Source organism: Oncorhynchus keta, chromosome 4 (assembly GCF_023373465.1).
Source record: "Oncorhynchus keta strain PuntledgeMale-10-30-2019 chromosome 4, Oket_V2, whole genome shotgun sequence".
NCBI lineage: Eukaryota > Metazoa > Chordata > Actinopteri > Salmoniformes > Salmonidae > Oncorhynchus > Oncorhynchus keta.
In genome coordinates this window covers 41,870,720-41,886,921 of record NC_068424.1, presented here as the reverse complement: position 1 = coordinate 41,886,921, position 16,202 = coordinate 41,870,720, and the positions used below count along the sequence as shown (strand labels likewise).

At 40.6% G+C, this 16,202-nt stretch overlaps 1 protein-coding gene across 1 annotated transcript; it reads right to left on the bottom strand.

Moving 5' to 3' along the window:
* Nucleotides 1–1,674: 1,674 nt before the first annotated feature.
* Nucleotides 1,675–4,650, bottom strand: si:ch211-255i20.3 (transmembrane emp24 domain-containing protein 11). The gene is made up of 5 exons (XM_035761476.2): nt 4,398–4,650; nt 3,990–4,081; nt 3,726–3,851; nt 2,238–2,384; nt 1,675–1,995 (listed from the first exon to the last, which is right to left on the bottom strand). Exons 1-5 carry the CDS (start codon nt 4,525–4,527, stop codon nt 1,846–1,848), a joined length of 645 nt encoding a protein of 214 aa, XP_035617369.1. The 5' UTR covers nt 4,528–4,650; the 3' UTR covers nt 1,675–1,845.
* Between the last annotated feature and the right edge of the window lie 11,552 nt (nt 4,651–16,202).

Here is a 16,202-nt window from a genome sequence, read left to right as displayed (position 1 = left end):
TTGTGACCTACATTTTACATATTTGTGACTTGCATTACATTTGTGAGTTGACTCCCATTTGTGAGTTGCTTCACATATTTGTGAAATTTTACAGATCAGTTTATGCAGATAAAGATACGGAACTTACAAATAAGTGAGATGCGGGTCACAACTTAAATCTGTGGAGTCACAAATGTTGACATTCATAACAACATATTTTTGACCCCTGTTGTGTTTGCAAATTAAGAAATATGTTTCTAAATTATGTTGTGTTAACCAGAAGAAAATGTATTTGCATTTACTTGCTAATCATAATTTGTTTTTGTTAATGATGACTAATTTGCTTTTGGATCATTACATACACTACCCTTCAAAAGTTTGGGGTCACTTAGAAATGTCCTTGTTTTTCCATTAAAATCACATCAAATTGATCACAAAACAGTGTAGACATTGTTCATGTTGTGAATGACTAATGCAGCTGGAAATGGCTGATTTTCAATGGAAAATCTACGTAGGCGTACAGAGGCCCATTATCAGCAACCATCACTCCTGTGTTCAAATGGCACATTGTGTTTGCTAAGCCAAGTTTATTATTTTAAAAAGCTAATTGATCATTAGAAAAGCCTTTTGCAATTATGTTACCACAGCTGGAAACTGTTGTTCTGATTAAATATGCAATAAAACTGGCCTTCTTTAGACTAGTTGAGTATCTGGGGCATCAGCATTTGTGGGTTCAATTACAGGCTCAAAATGGCTAGAAACAAAGAACTTTCTTCTGAAAGTCATCAGTCTATTCTTGCTCTGAGAAATGAAGGCTATTCCATGCGAGAAATTGCCAAGAAACTGAAGATCTCGTACAATGCTGTGGGTACTACTCCCTTCTCAGAACAGCGCAAACTGGCTCTAACCAAAATAGAAAGAGGAGTGGGAGGCCCCGGTACACAACTGAGCAAGAGGACAAGTACTTTAGTGTCTAGTTTGTGTCTAGTTTAATGTCTAGTTTGAGAAACAGACGCCTCACAAGTCCTCAACTGGCAGCTTCATTAAATAGTACCCGCAAAACATCCGTCTCAACGTCAACAGTGAAGAGGTGACTCCGGGATGCTGGCCTTCTAGGCAGAGTTGCAAAGAAAATTCAATTTCTCAGACTGGCCAATAAAAATAAAAGATTAAGATGGGCAAAATAGCACAGACACTGGACAGAGGAAGGCCAGCATCCCAGAGTCGCCTCTTCACTGTTGACGTGGAGACTGTTTGCACAGTTGCAAATGGGTTTTCTAATGATTAATTAGACTTTTAAAATTATGAACTTGGATTAGCTAACACAACATGCCATTGGAACACAGGAGTGATCGTTGCTGATAATGGGCCTCTGTACGCCTATGTAGATATTCCATAAAAAAATCAGCTACAATAGTCATTTACAACATTAACAATGTCTACACTGTATTTCTGATCAATTTGATGATATTCTAATGGACAAAAAAAAGTTTTATTTTTTAAAAGAAGGACATTTCTAAATGACTGCAAACTTTTGAACGGTATTGTAAGTTTGTGAAATTATATGGGCGTAATTACAGACTGATTTGTATTTGAAAGTTTAATTCTGTATTTGCACAACATCTCTTTTGTTTGTGACTCACAACTTACAAAAATTACAGTCAAGAAATAATAATACAAAATAGCATAGGTGTGTAAGATAAAACAAAGCACATTTTTATTAATCCATACATTGTCTCAAGAAGAATGTACAGTAACATAGATGCATCAGCACTGATGTAAGTCTAGTTTTGGAATAGCCGTTGACTCTAGTAGCCACTTTGCATTGTACTGCAAGATATAAATCCAGCCCCAAAGCCAAGCATATCAAACCAACTTCTTTGCAATCAAGAAGTCTTTCAGTCTTTTGATTTGCCAAAATCCAACTGATAGTAGAACGGAAGTCTGCACAACAGCCCACCACAAAACTTTCCCATTGGTTTCTTCACTGATCTGACGGAAAGTCTCCTCTCTTTCCTGTGAATTAAAAAAGTAGTGGTGCATAGTTCATTTTGGACCGTTCTTAGTTGAATAGGGCAGACATAGTAGCTCAATGCAATATGTGTTGTCTTCATCAAACAATGCATCTGTAGTTCTGATCAAAATACTAGTCTGCTTTGTTCAGAATTTTTGAAAATGACTCTTTCATAAAGTGTTTGTTTGTGATTATTTCCTATGTGTGTGATGCTTTGCATTCTTGACAAGTCTGTAGGGTTTACCCTCTGGAAGTCTTGCTGCCTGGTGATGTATAGGATCTGGTCCCTCAGGTGCTCCAGGCTGTACTCCATGGTCTGGACTGTGTCTTTGTGTCTCTCAACACTGGGGTCAATGGAGTGCTCTCCCATCTGAACATCAAAATGAATCCTCTGCGATGGAGATATCAGAACATTGTTCAGTAATGGTTGGCTGAGAGAAATTGATGATAAAATTAAGTCTTGTTAGACTTCAGTGCAGCTTCGATCATAGTCTGCTGCTGGAAAAACGTATGTTATGGCTTTACACCCCCTGCTATAATGTGGATAAAGAGTTACTTGTCTAACAGAACACAGAGGGTGTTCTTTAATGGAAGCCTCTCAAACATAATCCAGGTAGAATCAGGAATTCTCCAGGGTAGCTGTATAGGCCCCTTGCTTTTTTTCAATCTTTACTAACGATATGCCACTGACTTTGAGTAAAACCAGAGTGTCTATTGAGCAAGTTGAGATGACAACACTGCTTGGAGTAACCCTGGATTGTAAACTGTCATGGTCAAAGCATATTGATATAACAATAGCTAAGATGGTGAAAAGTATGTCCATAATAAAGTGCTGTTCTGCCTTCTTAACAACACGATCAACAAGGCAGGTCCTATAGGCCCTAGTTTTGTCGCACCTTGACTACTGTTCAGTCATGTGATCAGGTGCCACAAAAATGACTTAGGAAAATTGAAATTGGCTCAGAACAGGGCAGCACGTCTGGCCCTTGGATGTACACAGGGAGCTTATATTAATAATATGCATATCAATCTCTCCTGGCTCAAAGTGGAGGAGAGATTGACTTCATCACTACTTGTATTTATGAGAGGTTTTGACATGTTGAATGCACCGAGCTGTCTGTTTGAACTACTGGCACACAGCTCGGACACCCATGCATACCCTACAAGATATGCCACAACAGGTCTCTTCACAGTCCCCAAGTCCAGAACAGACTATGGGAGGCACACTGTACTACATAGAGCTATGACTACATGGAACTCCATTCCACATCAAGTAACTGATGCAAGCAGTAAAATTTGATTTAAAAAACAGATAAAAAACACCTTATGGAACAGCTGGGACTGTGAAGCAAAATAATATATAGGCACAGACACATGCATACACACACACACACAATAACATACGCACTATACACACACACACACACACACACACACACACACACACACACACACACACACACACACACACACACACACACACACACACACACACACACACACACACACACACACACACACACACACATGGATTTAGAACTGTAGATATGTGGTGGAGTAGGGGCCTGAGGGCACACTGTGTGTTCTTAAATCTGTGGATGTATTGTAATGTTTTTAAAATGGTAGGAACTGCCTTAATTCTCCCTTGGCAGCAGTTAATGGGTTCCGTAATAAATACAAACACAGTCCAGCAGACTCAGTGCATTCAAAGTATAAGTGTGGATGAACTCACCAGCCTTTCACCGGCAAAAACTGAAAACCTTGTTGAGTTGGACTGCATGCACAACCAATGTGGGCCAGAAGTGTGGGATGTGAATGTGAATTTTCCAAATCTGCCATATCTTTTTTTCATCAGTATCTGGAACCAAAGAGGAGAAAAATATGAAGAGTATGCTCTCTTTGTTTAAGGAATGGTTTTATGTAATCAGGACAAGCAAACATATGTTTTTGTTTAGGGAGTGGGCTGGGTCGTAAACTGCTCTGTAAACCTACGTACATCATGGTTTGGATCTCGCACAGTGATAGTGAGGCCAAGATGAGGAGAGTTAAGGTTATTTTTTGCATCCCAATTCTCCAAAAGAAAATAACCTGCGAAAAACACAACACAGACAGTATGAGGCAATATTCTAAGTGTTTTATTACAACTCAGTGTGCTTTAGATTGCTTGGGGTTGAACCATTATTACATAAACAGTAGAGGATTTTGCAAATTAAGCCTGTCCCTCTCCAGATGTAAATACTATTAGAATATCAAATTTCATATGCCTCCTGGATGACATCATCATGATCTCTGCTAATCCATTTAACTTTTTTTTGTGTTTTTCTGATAGGCGGCTGAGATACAGCACAGTGAAATTCAACCATGCAGAACAGTGTCCTCTTTTCCAACTGCCCACAGAACTCACCTGTGACCAGCATGTCGCCTGGAATCTCCTCAATGAGGCATTTCTCCTCCTGCTCACCCAGATCAAAGTACATAGCAGCCGTCAGCACTAGGCAACACAGCATCCACAGCCCAATGCCCCTCACATTCATTTGGACTTACAAGATGTGACTAACTTAAATTAATATAATGAGCCTTATGGTTGCTCGTGTGCAGGTGACTCTGGTGTGAAAACTTACACCTGCTGTTGCTGCGACTGACCACCCAAACTGTGAGTTTGAGGGTGTACCCAAGGACAACAGAGAAACTGATAGGCCTGGCCAGTAGTAGAAGCCTACATGTATTGATAAAGAAACATGAAATAGTTCACTTATTAACTCATGTTCCCTGTACCATCGTGAAACCTACTCGCAAAGACTGTCATTCATCAAAAGCCAAGAACCTGTCTTTCTCTTTTTCCTGTTACTTTTCCCAGTAATTTTCCATCAAGTTGTCAATGGTTTGAATTAAGACCAACCTGAGAAACAACCAGGAATATAAATGAAGCGAAAGCCACCAATGGCCAAGATGTAGGTTATCATTGCTATTGCTTACAATTTCTGGAGTCAGTTTATTTCTCTGGTTTTCTGTAGCTTAGGGGTTTTCTAGGAAATAGCTAATTTGTGCTACATTGTGATTGACACTTAGTCATTTTCTTATTATGGGACATGTCTTGACATACAGTATGTCAGGTATGACTTATGCTTTGGCATATATACAGTGCCTTGTGAAAGTATTCGGCCCCCTTGAACTTTGTGACCTTTTGCCACATTTCAGGCTTCAAACATAAAGATATAAAACTGTATTCTTTTGTGAAGAATCAACAACAAGTGGGACACAATCATGAAGTGGAACGACATTTATTGGATATTTCAAACTTTTTTAACAAATCAAAAACTGAAAAATTGGGCGTGCAAAATTATTCAGCCCCTTTACTTTCAGTGCAGCAAACTCTCTCCAGAAGTTCAGTGAGGATCTCTGAATGATCCAATGTTGATCTAAATGACAAATGATGATAAATACAATCCACCTGTGTGTAATCAAGTCTCCGTATAAATGCACCTGCACTGTGATAGTCTCAGAGATCCGTTAAAAGCGCAGAGAGCATCATGAAGAACAAGGAACACACCAGGCAGGTCCGAGATACTGTTGTGAAGAAGTTTAAAGCCGGATTTGGATACAAAAATATTTCCCAAGCTTTAAACATCCCAAGGAGCACTGTGCAAGCGATAATATTGAAATGGAAGGAGTATCAGACCACTGCAAATCTACCAAGACCTGGCCGTCCCTCTAAACTTTCAGCTCATACAAGGAGAAGACTGATCAGAGATGCAGCCAAGAGGCCCATGATCACTCTGGATGAACTGCAGAGATCTACAGCTGAGGTGGGAGACTCTGTCCATAGGACAACAATCAGTCGTATATTGCACAAATCTGGCCTTTATGGAAGAGTGGCAAGAAGAAAGCCATTTCTTAAAGATATCCATAAAAAGTGTTTTTTCAAGTTTGCCACAAGCCACCTGGGAGACACACCAAACATGTGGAAGAAGGTGCTCTGGTCAGATTAAACCAAAATTTAACTTTTTGGCAACAATGCAAAACGTTATGTTTGGCGTAAAAGCAACACAGCCCATCACCCTGAACACACCATCCCCACTGTCAAACATGGTGGTGGCAGCATCATGGTTTGGGCCTGCTTTTCTTCAGCAGGGACAGGGAAGATGGTTGAAATTGATGGGAAGATGGATGGAGCCAAATACAGGACCATTCTGGAAGAAAACCTGATGGAGTCTGCAAAAGACCTGAGACTGGGACGGAGATTTGTCTTCCATCTACAATGGAATGGATGGACTTTTATTGAATAATTCAATTAGAATAACTTTACTTTGTTTTTTAAATCATGTGATTTGCCAAGCCCCCACCTACAAAGTTATGACCTTGTAAAATGTTGATATTTTTCATAGATTGGGGCTTTTTGGATAATTAGAAAAGCGAAAGGATGGAACATGGAAATAAAAGCAAGGCTCGAGTTGACATCTTATTTTGGTTCCATTACAAACACTCCGAACGTGCTGAGTGGCAGGAAACTTCCAATGCCTTTGGCCTCCTTTCTCCTGTTTGTTGCCTGGTTGCCATGGGTTCAGAGGACCAGCACTTGCTGACTCCATCTCAATGCTGTTGCACAATGGATCCGATTTACTGCAGATTTCTTTACGTTTTGCCAGATGGCCAGCACCAATTCTTTGCTCTCTCCTTTCATTTTAACAGTGCTAAATTTGAGAAATTTGAATCATAATATTTATGTTTTTTTTTTCAATCAGAAGGGTAGGTAATTGGAAGATATCCAATAGATATTAGTTACGCATTTTCACTGTATTTGTTTCTTACATGTGTCTTGATTACTTATGAATGAGTCCTCAATCTCATTGCCAGTCTGGTTGAACTGGCTGGGCTCCATGAGTATGCTGAAGATCTGGTTGCTGTTGATCTTTGTCAGGGTGACCTTGCCCATGGGGGTCAGATTCTTCCGACGGGGGTAATAAGCAGGAGTTGGCAGGATGGTTTGGAGAAGATGACATTATCTTGAAAGGAAAAAAATCAAGTTGTACTTGTATTGATTACCGAAGCTGATAGTGATACTATCATACAGTACCAACATGATGATGAACCATGGGCTCTTTTAGGTTTACCTGTGTGACTTTGTCCTGAGGAATGGTCTCAAAGTTGGGAAAGGAAAAGGTGAAGCCGCTGTGAGTGCCTGCATCGTAGGGGGTACAGCTCCAGTGTAATGCTCTCCTTCACGAAGGTTAAAGTTGTCTACTCCCAGGAACCAGTCTGGGCAAGGAACTATCCGCACTAAGAAGGACAGCTGGAGAGAGAGAAAGGAGTAGTGTGGGTTATGTGGACGTTTCTAGTAGTCCACCTAACAGTAAACTCAAATGTGGTGAGAAAGTTGAAGGATCAGCAATCTCGATCTGCACTGCATTATTCCTTGCTCTCATGTCTTTCCAGAGCTTTCCTCAACTACAATTTTTTTTTCTGAGATCTTGTCTGACTTCTTTTGATTTTCCCATGTCAAGCAAAGAGGCACGGAGTTTGAAGGTAGGCCTTGAAATACATCCACAGTTACACCTCCAATTGACTCAAATGATGGCTTTAGAAGCTTCTGATAGGCTAATTGACATGACATCATTTTTGGGAATTTTCCAAGCTGTTTAACCAGAAGGGGACTAGGGTTCCCCCACATTCTGCTGGAAGGTGGCGCATGGAACGCAAAAATATTCCTAAAAATATTTAACCTCCACACATTAACAAGTCCAATGGCTCAAATGAAAGATAAACACCTTGTTTATCTACCCAGCAAGTCAGATTTCTAAAATGTTTTACGGCGAAAACATAGCACGTATTTATGTCAAACCACCACCGAAGACACAGCTAATTTGCATAGCCAAGTTGAAAAAATATGCAATCAACAAACGCAGGATTAAAAGAAAAATAATGCACTAACCTTTTGAAATCTTCATCAGATGACAGTAATATAACATGTTACACAGTACATTTATGTTTTTTTCAATAATATGCTATATATATCCATAAATCTCTGTTTACAATGATGCATCGTTCAAAAAATGCTACTCAAATGTCCTGAGAAATGACGATAGCTCCGGCAGATAACGTCAGCTAACAAGGAATACACATCATAAACTTTGACTAAATATGCATGTTCTACATATATATAGTTAGATACACTTCTTCTGAATGCAATCGCTGTGTTACATTTATTTTTAACGTTACAGGTTTCATTCACTAGGCTATACTATGAGTCGGCGCTCAAAAAGTAGCATTATGGCTCCTCTATCTTGGAGTCCACATAAACCCAAATTTACCACATAAATATTCCCTTACCTTTGCTGTTCTTCCATCAGAAGACCTGGAAGGAATTATACTTACCAAAAACAGCGTTTAGTTTTGCAGTCTGTGTCTTTCGGTTCTCAAACACGACACATTTCGGTTTAAATGTAGCCAAAAGTCAAGTGGATGCGCACCAAAACATCGAACTTACATATTATATGTCGACTAAACTTATCAAACTAAGTTCATAATCAAGCTTTAACATGTTATAAAGGTGTACAGCAATCGTGAGGACGAACAGAAACGCATGCATTGTATAATCGATCTAGGGAAAAAGACAGGACCGGAGCAGAGTGCGCATGAGAGTGACCTGTTTTTTCGCGTGACCGAAAGGTTTCGGCCTGCCAAAACTCTCGTGAGCCGCGATTCTCACAATGAGAAGCCCCATTGAAAGCTGAGATCGCGCTGAAGACATAGAGACTGTTCCCAGACCTCTAGGTGCTTGGGAAGGGTGGAGGCGATGACGTCAAAGTTGGACCAACTTTTCTGATGACAAGAGAGAGTTTGGGAGAATTGACTGCCCTGAGAGTTCTGCTTTACATACAGACATAATTTAAACGGTTTTAGAAGCTTTAGAGTGTTTTCTATTCAATAATATTTTTTTGCATATATTATTATTTATTTATTTGCATATATTAGCAACTTTTGACAAAAAAAAAATATGTTTACTATGGGCACGCAATTACTCCAGCGGGGGCAGTAAAACAGCCCTATCCCCAAGAGGTTTTAAAGGCACAGTCAACGTAGTGTATGTAAACTTCTGACCCACTTGAATTGTGATAAAGTGAATTTATCTGTCTGTAAACAATTGTTGGTAAAAAAGTAGGAAAGTAGATGTCTTGCCAAAACTATAGTTTTCTAACAATACATTTTGTGGAGTGGTGTGGAGAGTAGAGGAGAGCTGCAGAGGAGTGGAGGACACCACCTGTGCCTGAGCTGTCGTGATAAGGGACTGCGAGACCTGAATGCTTCCCTCAGCTATTTATGCCTTCCAGAGGTTCCCTCAGTCAAACAATATAAACAACCCCTGCCCTGACCCCTCCCAGCACCACTGATGCATGCAGCATGCTCCATATTAGCTCTCCCTTCCGCCCTCCTCCCAGGGTGAGTTAATAGATCATAGTTAGAAACGGGGTAATCGTTTTTTATACAAGGGTCTACTCTACAGTGTGCAATGAGCTGGAGCAGGGACCACGGCTGCCGGCTGCCTTGGTTTCTTAGGAAAGCAGAGTGGTGGGGGAAGTGGCTTGGCCAGTAGACAGCTTGGCAAAGGGATATGGAAGGGGAGGCAGCCTGAGCCGGCAGCCCTTCTAGCCCACATTCAAGATAAGAGCAGCAGGCTGGAGCCGTTCCCCTCCCACTCCCACTCACCTGCTCTATAACTCTGATACAAGGGTTGTTTTGTGAGATTCTTTTGATTAAGTTCCAGAAGTTCAATTAGAAGTGCACGTGCAGTATATATTCTGTTATGAAATTTTGCAAGCAACCAATTTGTCACATCATTGTGAGTGAGGTAAGTTAACTGATTATCAATATATCCAATTGTACCATATCCATATTGTATTTTAATTATGCCATGGTCTAAAGTAATGTGCATTGTCTGCTGTAACACTTTGGTGAAACATATGCAGCCTTAAGTTTTACAGGAACTAGTAAATATCGAAGTCAAACATGGTGAGACTGAAGATGTAGGTCAGAAGTGGCAGAGGCAAGTTTGCCAAAATGTCTACCGAAAGAGAGAGCATACAAATCAAATCCAATTATTTATATAGCTGTTCTTACATCAGCTGATATATCAAAGTGCTGTACACAAAACCCAGCCTAAAACCCCAAACAGCAAGCAATGCAGGTGTAGAAGAAAGGCCAAAACCTAGGAAGAAACCTAGAGAGGAACCAGGCTATGAGGGGTGGCCAGTCCTATTTTGCCTGTGCCGGGTGGAGATGATAACAGAACATGGTCAAGATGTTCAAATGTTCATAAATGTCAAGCATGGTCAAACTCTGTCAGATTGGATGGGGAGCGTCGCTGCACAGCTATTTTCAGGTTTCGCCAGAGATGTTCAATTTGGGTTCAAGTCTAGGTTCTGGTTTGGCCACTCAAGAACATTTAGAGACTTGTCCCGAAGTCACTCCTGCATTGTCTTTGGTGTGTGCTCAGGGTCCTTGTCCTGTTGAAAGGTGAACCTTCGCAGCAGTCTGAGGTCCTGAGCGCTCTGGATCCTCGATCCTCACTAGTCTCCCAGTCCCTGCTGCTGAAAAACATCCCCACATCATGATGGTGCCACCACCATGCTTCTCCATAGAGATGTTACCAGGTTTCCTCCAGATGTGACACTTGGCATTCAGGCCAAAGAGTTCAATCTTGGTTTCATCAGACCAGAGAATCTAGTTTCATGGTGTGAGATTCTTTAGATGCCTTTTGGCAAACTCCAAACGGGCTGTCATGTGCATTTTACTGAAGAATGACTTCTGTCAGGCCACTCTACCATAAAGGCCTGATTGGTGGAGTGCTGCAGAGCTGGTTGTCCTTCTGGAAGATTCTTCCATCTCCACAGAGAAACTCTGGAGCTCCTTCAGAGTGACCATCGGGTTCTTGGTCACCTCCCTGACTATGGCCCTTCTTCCCCAATTGCTCAGTTCGGCGGGGCGGCCAGCTCTAATGTCCATTGCTCGTGTTTCTTAGCCCAAGCAAGTCTCTTCTTCTTATTGGTGTCCTTTAGTAGTGTTTTCTTTGCAACAATTACACTATGAAGGCCTGATTCACACAGTCTCCTCTAAACAGTTGATGTTGAGATGTGTCTGTTACTTGAACTCTGAAGCATTTATTTGGGCTGCAATTTCTGAGGCAGGTAAAACTAATGAACTTTTCTTCTGCAGCAGAGGTACCTCTGGGTCTTCAATTCCTGTGGCGGTCCTCATGAGTGCCAGTTTCATTATGGTGTTTGATGGTTTTTGCGACTACCCGAAGAAACTTTCAAAGTTCTTGAAATGTTCCGTATTGACTTAAAGTAATGATGGACTGTCGTTTCTCTTTGCTTATTTGAGCTGTTCTTTCCATGATATCGACTTCTGTATACCCCCACCCCTCCTTGTCACAACACAACTGATTGGCTCAGTTGTGAAGAAGAAAATAACTATACATTTTATAATCAATTATACATCTTATTTATTTATTGTCCTATCATGGGGAATTACATTTTCAAAATAAATTGTACATCTATTTTATTTATTTATGGTCCTATATTGATGGAGTGATCCACAACCCTATACCCTAGACACCCACCTGAACGACCCAGATACTAAGGAGAAGTCCCTATCTGTTTTATGGGCCTGCTGTAAGCGGCCTGTATGCAGCCAAAATACAGTCACACCTTCTAGAGCAGCACCGCCCCATCAAGATTCTGAGCCTGCTTGGCAGGGTTGGTACTGCAAAGCCAAAGCCCCCTGATTAGGAATGCATACTATTACAAGGAAATTCTCAAAGCTGCTAATGGCAACCCTGACGACCTTGTACCTATCCGGTGGGGATTCCGGTGGGGTGCCCCCACTCAGGCAGGCAGTGGCAGGGCTGGCAACACTAGCTGCAGTAACCCATGGGGAGGGGGTCACACTCTGACATTCAGAGAGGGCATATTATTGTGGCCCTGGTGGCACAAAATCAAAGGTCTGACTACATGGAGATGCTTGGGAATATGGTCACTACGGGGGACCGTGTTTCAGGGGAAAGGAGTTATACCTGACCTCCAACTAGGATGTGACAATTAATTAATCAAATCTCTGCATTTCTGCCCATTTTTTCTTGCACAGTTTTGCAGGCCTTCTCATACAGCTGCAACTGTATATGCATTCGTAAATCAAGACCTTTCTTGAGTTGGGCTCTGGGATGGTGCAACGGTAGAGAATCTGAGTCTATGGTTGTTGAGTGTGGGTGTGTGTATCACAACTGTTGCGAGGGTGTAAGAGATGTTAGGGACAATATAGGATAACATACTCACAATAACTGTTTGCTAATATAATAATTGCTTTGCCATAATGTAATTTTGGTCATGGCGAGACCGATGAGAGGTTAAAAATCCTTTGCCTAAATTGCCTACATTACTACAAATATTACTAGCTAATTATGGAAAATAAGATAAACAGGATTTTAAGTACACACACTACTATTCAAAAGTTCGGGGTCACTTAGAAATGGCCTTGTTTTTGAAAGAAAAGTACTTATTTTTTGTCTCCTAAAATAACATAAAATTGATCAGAAATGCAGTGTAGACATTGTTCATGCTGTAAATGACTATTGTAGCTGGAAACGGCTGATATTTTTATGGAATATCTACATAGGCGTACAGAGGCCCATTATCAGCAGCCATCACTCCTGTGTTCCAATGGCACGTTGTTTTAGCTAATCAAAGTTTATCATTTTAACATGCTAATTGATCATCAGAAAACCCTTTTGAAATTATATTAGCACAGCTGAAAACTATTGTCCTGAATAAAGAAGCAATAAAACTGGCCTACTTTAGACTATCTGGAGCATCAGCATTTGTCTGTTCAATTACAGGCTCAAAATGGCCAGAAACAAAGACCTTTCTTCTGACGAGTTCGTCAGTCTATTCTTGTTCTGAGAAATGCAGGCTATTCCATGTGAGAAATTGTCAAGAAACTGAAGATCTCTTACAGCGCTGTGTACTACTCCCTTAACAGAACAGCGCAAAATGTCTCTAACCAGGATAGAAAGAGGAGTGGGAGTCCCCGGTGCACAACAGAGCAAGAGGACAAGTACATTAGTGTCTAGTTTGAGAAACAGACTCTTCATAAGTCCTCAACTGGCAGCTTCATTAAATACCCACAAAACGCCAGTCTTAATGTCAACAGTGAAGAGGCGACTCAGGGATGCTGGCCTGTGTGGCAAAGAGAAATCCGTATCTAAGACTGGCCAATAAAATTAAAAGATTAAGTTGGGCAAAAGAACACAGTGGACAGAGAGATGGCTTTTTCTTTGCAACTCGAGCCTAGAAGGCCAGCATCCCGGAGTTGCCTCAACTGTTGACTTTGAGACTGGTGTTTTGCGGGTATTATTTAATGTAGATGCCAAATCAGTTTCCAGCTCCAATAGTCATTTACAACATTAATAATGTCCACACTATATTTTTTTTTATCAATTTGATGTTATTTTAATGAACAAAAATGTGTACTGTAATTTCAACAGTAGAACACTGTAGAATGCACTTTAAAATACCTTAAATGTGTTTTACAGCATTAATGCTGTAGATTGCATTGCATTATGGGTAAAATGCTGAAACATACTGTTATTCCTGTAATTGTAAGCCTCCTGTAAAAATGACTAACTTACTGTATTTCAGTACAGTAGTACCCGAACACTGCTGTAGTTGGCAGCGACAAATTCTGTGATGTGTGTGTGTGAGAGAGAAAGAGAGCTGTAATCTCATAGTTGGCAGGTTTGCCGGTTTTGACAAACAGAAGTTGTTTTTCTTAGCAGTTTCCGAGAATTAACGCAGCATTTTAGGATACTTAGGTAAAGTTTAGGGACAGCTCAACTGCTAACAATGTCCGCGACTCGAACCTATGTACAGCAAGGCCTGCCCTGACAACTGACTTGATTTCCACTAATGCTATGCTCTCGCCAAACGGTCTGTGAGCTCTACTCAAAAGCCATTTTATTTTGTATTTTTGTGGAAAAGTCGCCTAAATTTTTTTTAGCAGCTGCTAGATATGTATTTATTCCATATACTTCTATATACATACTGCACGTTTTCTTAACTAAGCTACAACTAGCTAGCTAACGTTAGCTTGTTTGGATTGTGTTAGCTAGCAGTCTATATTGCTGGTAAAATATTCAGTAATATTGTAGCTATAGAACAAGTCATTTTAGTATTAACAATGTGCAGAAATCCATGTGTTTCTTTGGATAGGCTGCTCAACGGGTAGGTGCATGACATGGTGCTAACGCTATGGTATTAGTGTCGAAGTGGTCGTACTGCTCCCTACTGTAATGTAACAGCAGGGAGCAGGTTTCGAACCCTCGACCTTCAAGCCCGAAGTCTAGCGCGCTATCGACTGTGACGCGAATGCATGCTCCAGCGGCAGAGTCGATATCCGAACTTATAAACCCAGGGTCGTTACAATATAATTTGTCTAGGGAAGGAGCGAGAGTTTAGCCATGTCGAGTAACGTTACACCTTTAGTTTGTCAGGAGGCACAGACTAACATTTTGCCTTGATGTATATTTTTTGGGTGATTCCGTAGTTGGAATGAGGAATGGAAGCTCTCAGATGAAAGGGAATTGGTGCTTTCTAACGTTAGCTCTAGTTCAGAGATGGCGAACTCCATTGACACCTTTCTCTAAATATCTCTGGTTAACGTTAGCTCTACTCAGTCTCGGGGTCCGTGTGATTTAGCAAAGGTGTTGTAGAATATTCCCCCTATGCTTTTGTTATCCGTATTAGTCCATTAAATTAATTAATTCAGCAACAGGCACAGACTGATATCTAACCCTGCAGGATATTGAAGTTCTATTTTAATTTTGTTTTCTTCAAATTATGTGGTTAGCTTGCTGCATTATTCAGGGCTATGGTCGTGGCATTTTCCCGCGTGAGTTGAATTTTCCTTGTGCTTTTGCTAACCTTTTAGAAGTGATTCTTATCCAACCATGAATTAAGCAATGTTAAATTAATGATATCTCAATCATCAGGCACTGACTGATTTTTTTATTTATTTTATTTGGCCTTGTAGTCTATAATATATATTTTTCGATTGTGTGGTTAGCATGAGTTGCATGGTAATGTATAGCTTGAAAGCTCTTTTGGTGTATGCATGCAATTTGGTGGCTGGGGGTAGTTTAATTTTCATATTGCAGGCTGGATGGTAGCTGGAAGTAGCTTTGGAATGTACAGGTGTAAATCCTGCAATTTCTGTTTCCTAAATATTAAAGAATTCATTACTCATGCAAAACAGACAAACTACAGTTTTGCTTGTGGGGTAGAGTGCCCTTGTACCAAAGCATCACTATTTTTTACACTACCCCAACCTCATCCTGCAATTTGAGCGACTCATTTGGTTTGAGAGCAAGCACTCCTACTTCAGTGTGCCAGAAAACTTGTCTGAGCCACCAGTTACTCCAATCTTAATTATGCAGGGCCAATTGTTTCCACATAGCATTGAAGTTGTTGGTGTCATTAATTAATTTGAGGAGGAATTATATAATAATAATAAAGGTGAAATAAATCAAATATATGTACAGTCAAAAGGGTTCGCAAAGCACTGCAGAGGTGTCTAAAATTGTAATGGGAGAAAATGATGACGGATACACATTTGGAAAGATCTCACTGATTCTGGTCACAGAATCACAGGTTCATTTAATTGCTGGGGTGTATCAGTCTGTGTCACTGGTCGGTCTCGGGGTTCATTTTATACCAGATTCTCTGATTTAATTATGTGTGTGTTAATGAAGATGGTCTGAGTAATTATTACCCACTACCAGTTTATAAAGTGTCAGGTTTCTGTTTCCCTGCATCACTCAGTGTGTTCTCCTTAAACCAGTGTAGGCAATATGCAATTCAATATGCAATTAAACACCAATAGCCCGAGTTGGAGACCGAGATGGTGAGATCTTTGTCGGAGCATCTGAGGGCAAATGTTGGCGTGGAGAATATTAACGACCTTGAATATGTTCAGCAGGATGACAAAATACAATTTGACGCCAATATAGTGCTGGGAATTGCTTCAGTCCGTCAACCAAAGAGGTGAGATCTTGATTGATAAATGTAACATATTTATGTAATTGTTATGAAAAAAGGTGCTATCTAGAACCTTGTTTTTTGGCTGTCCCCATAAGAGAATCCTTTGAAGATCCCATTTGATT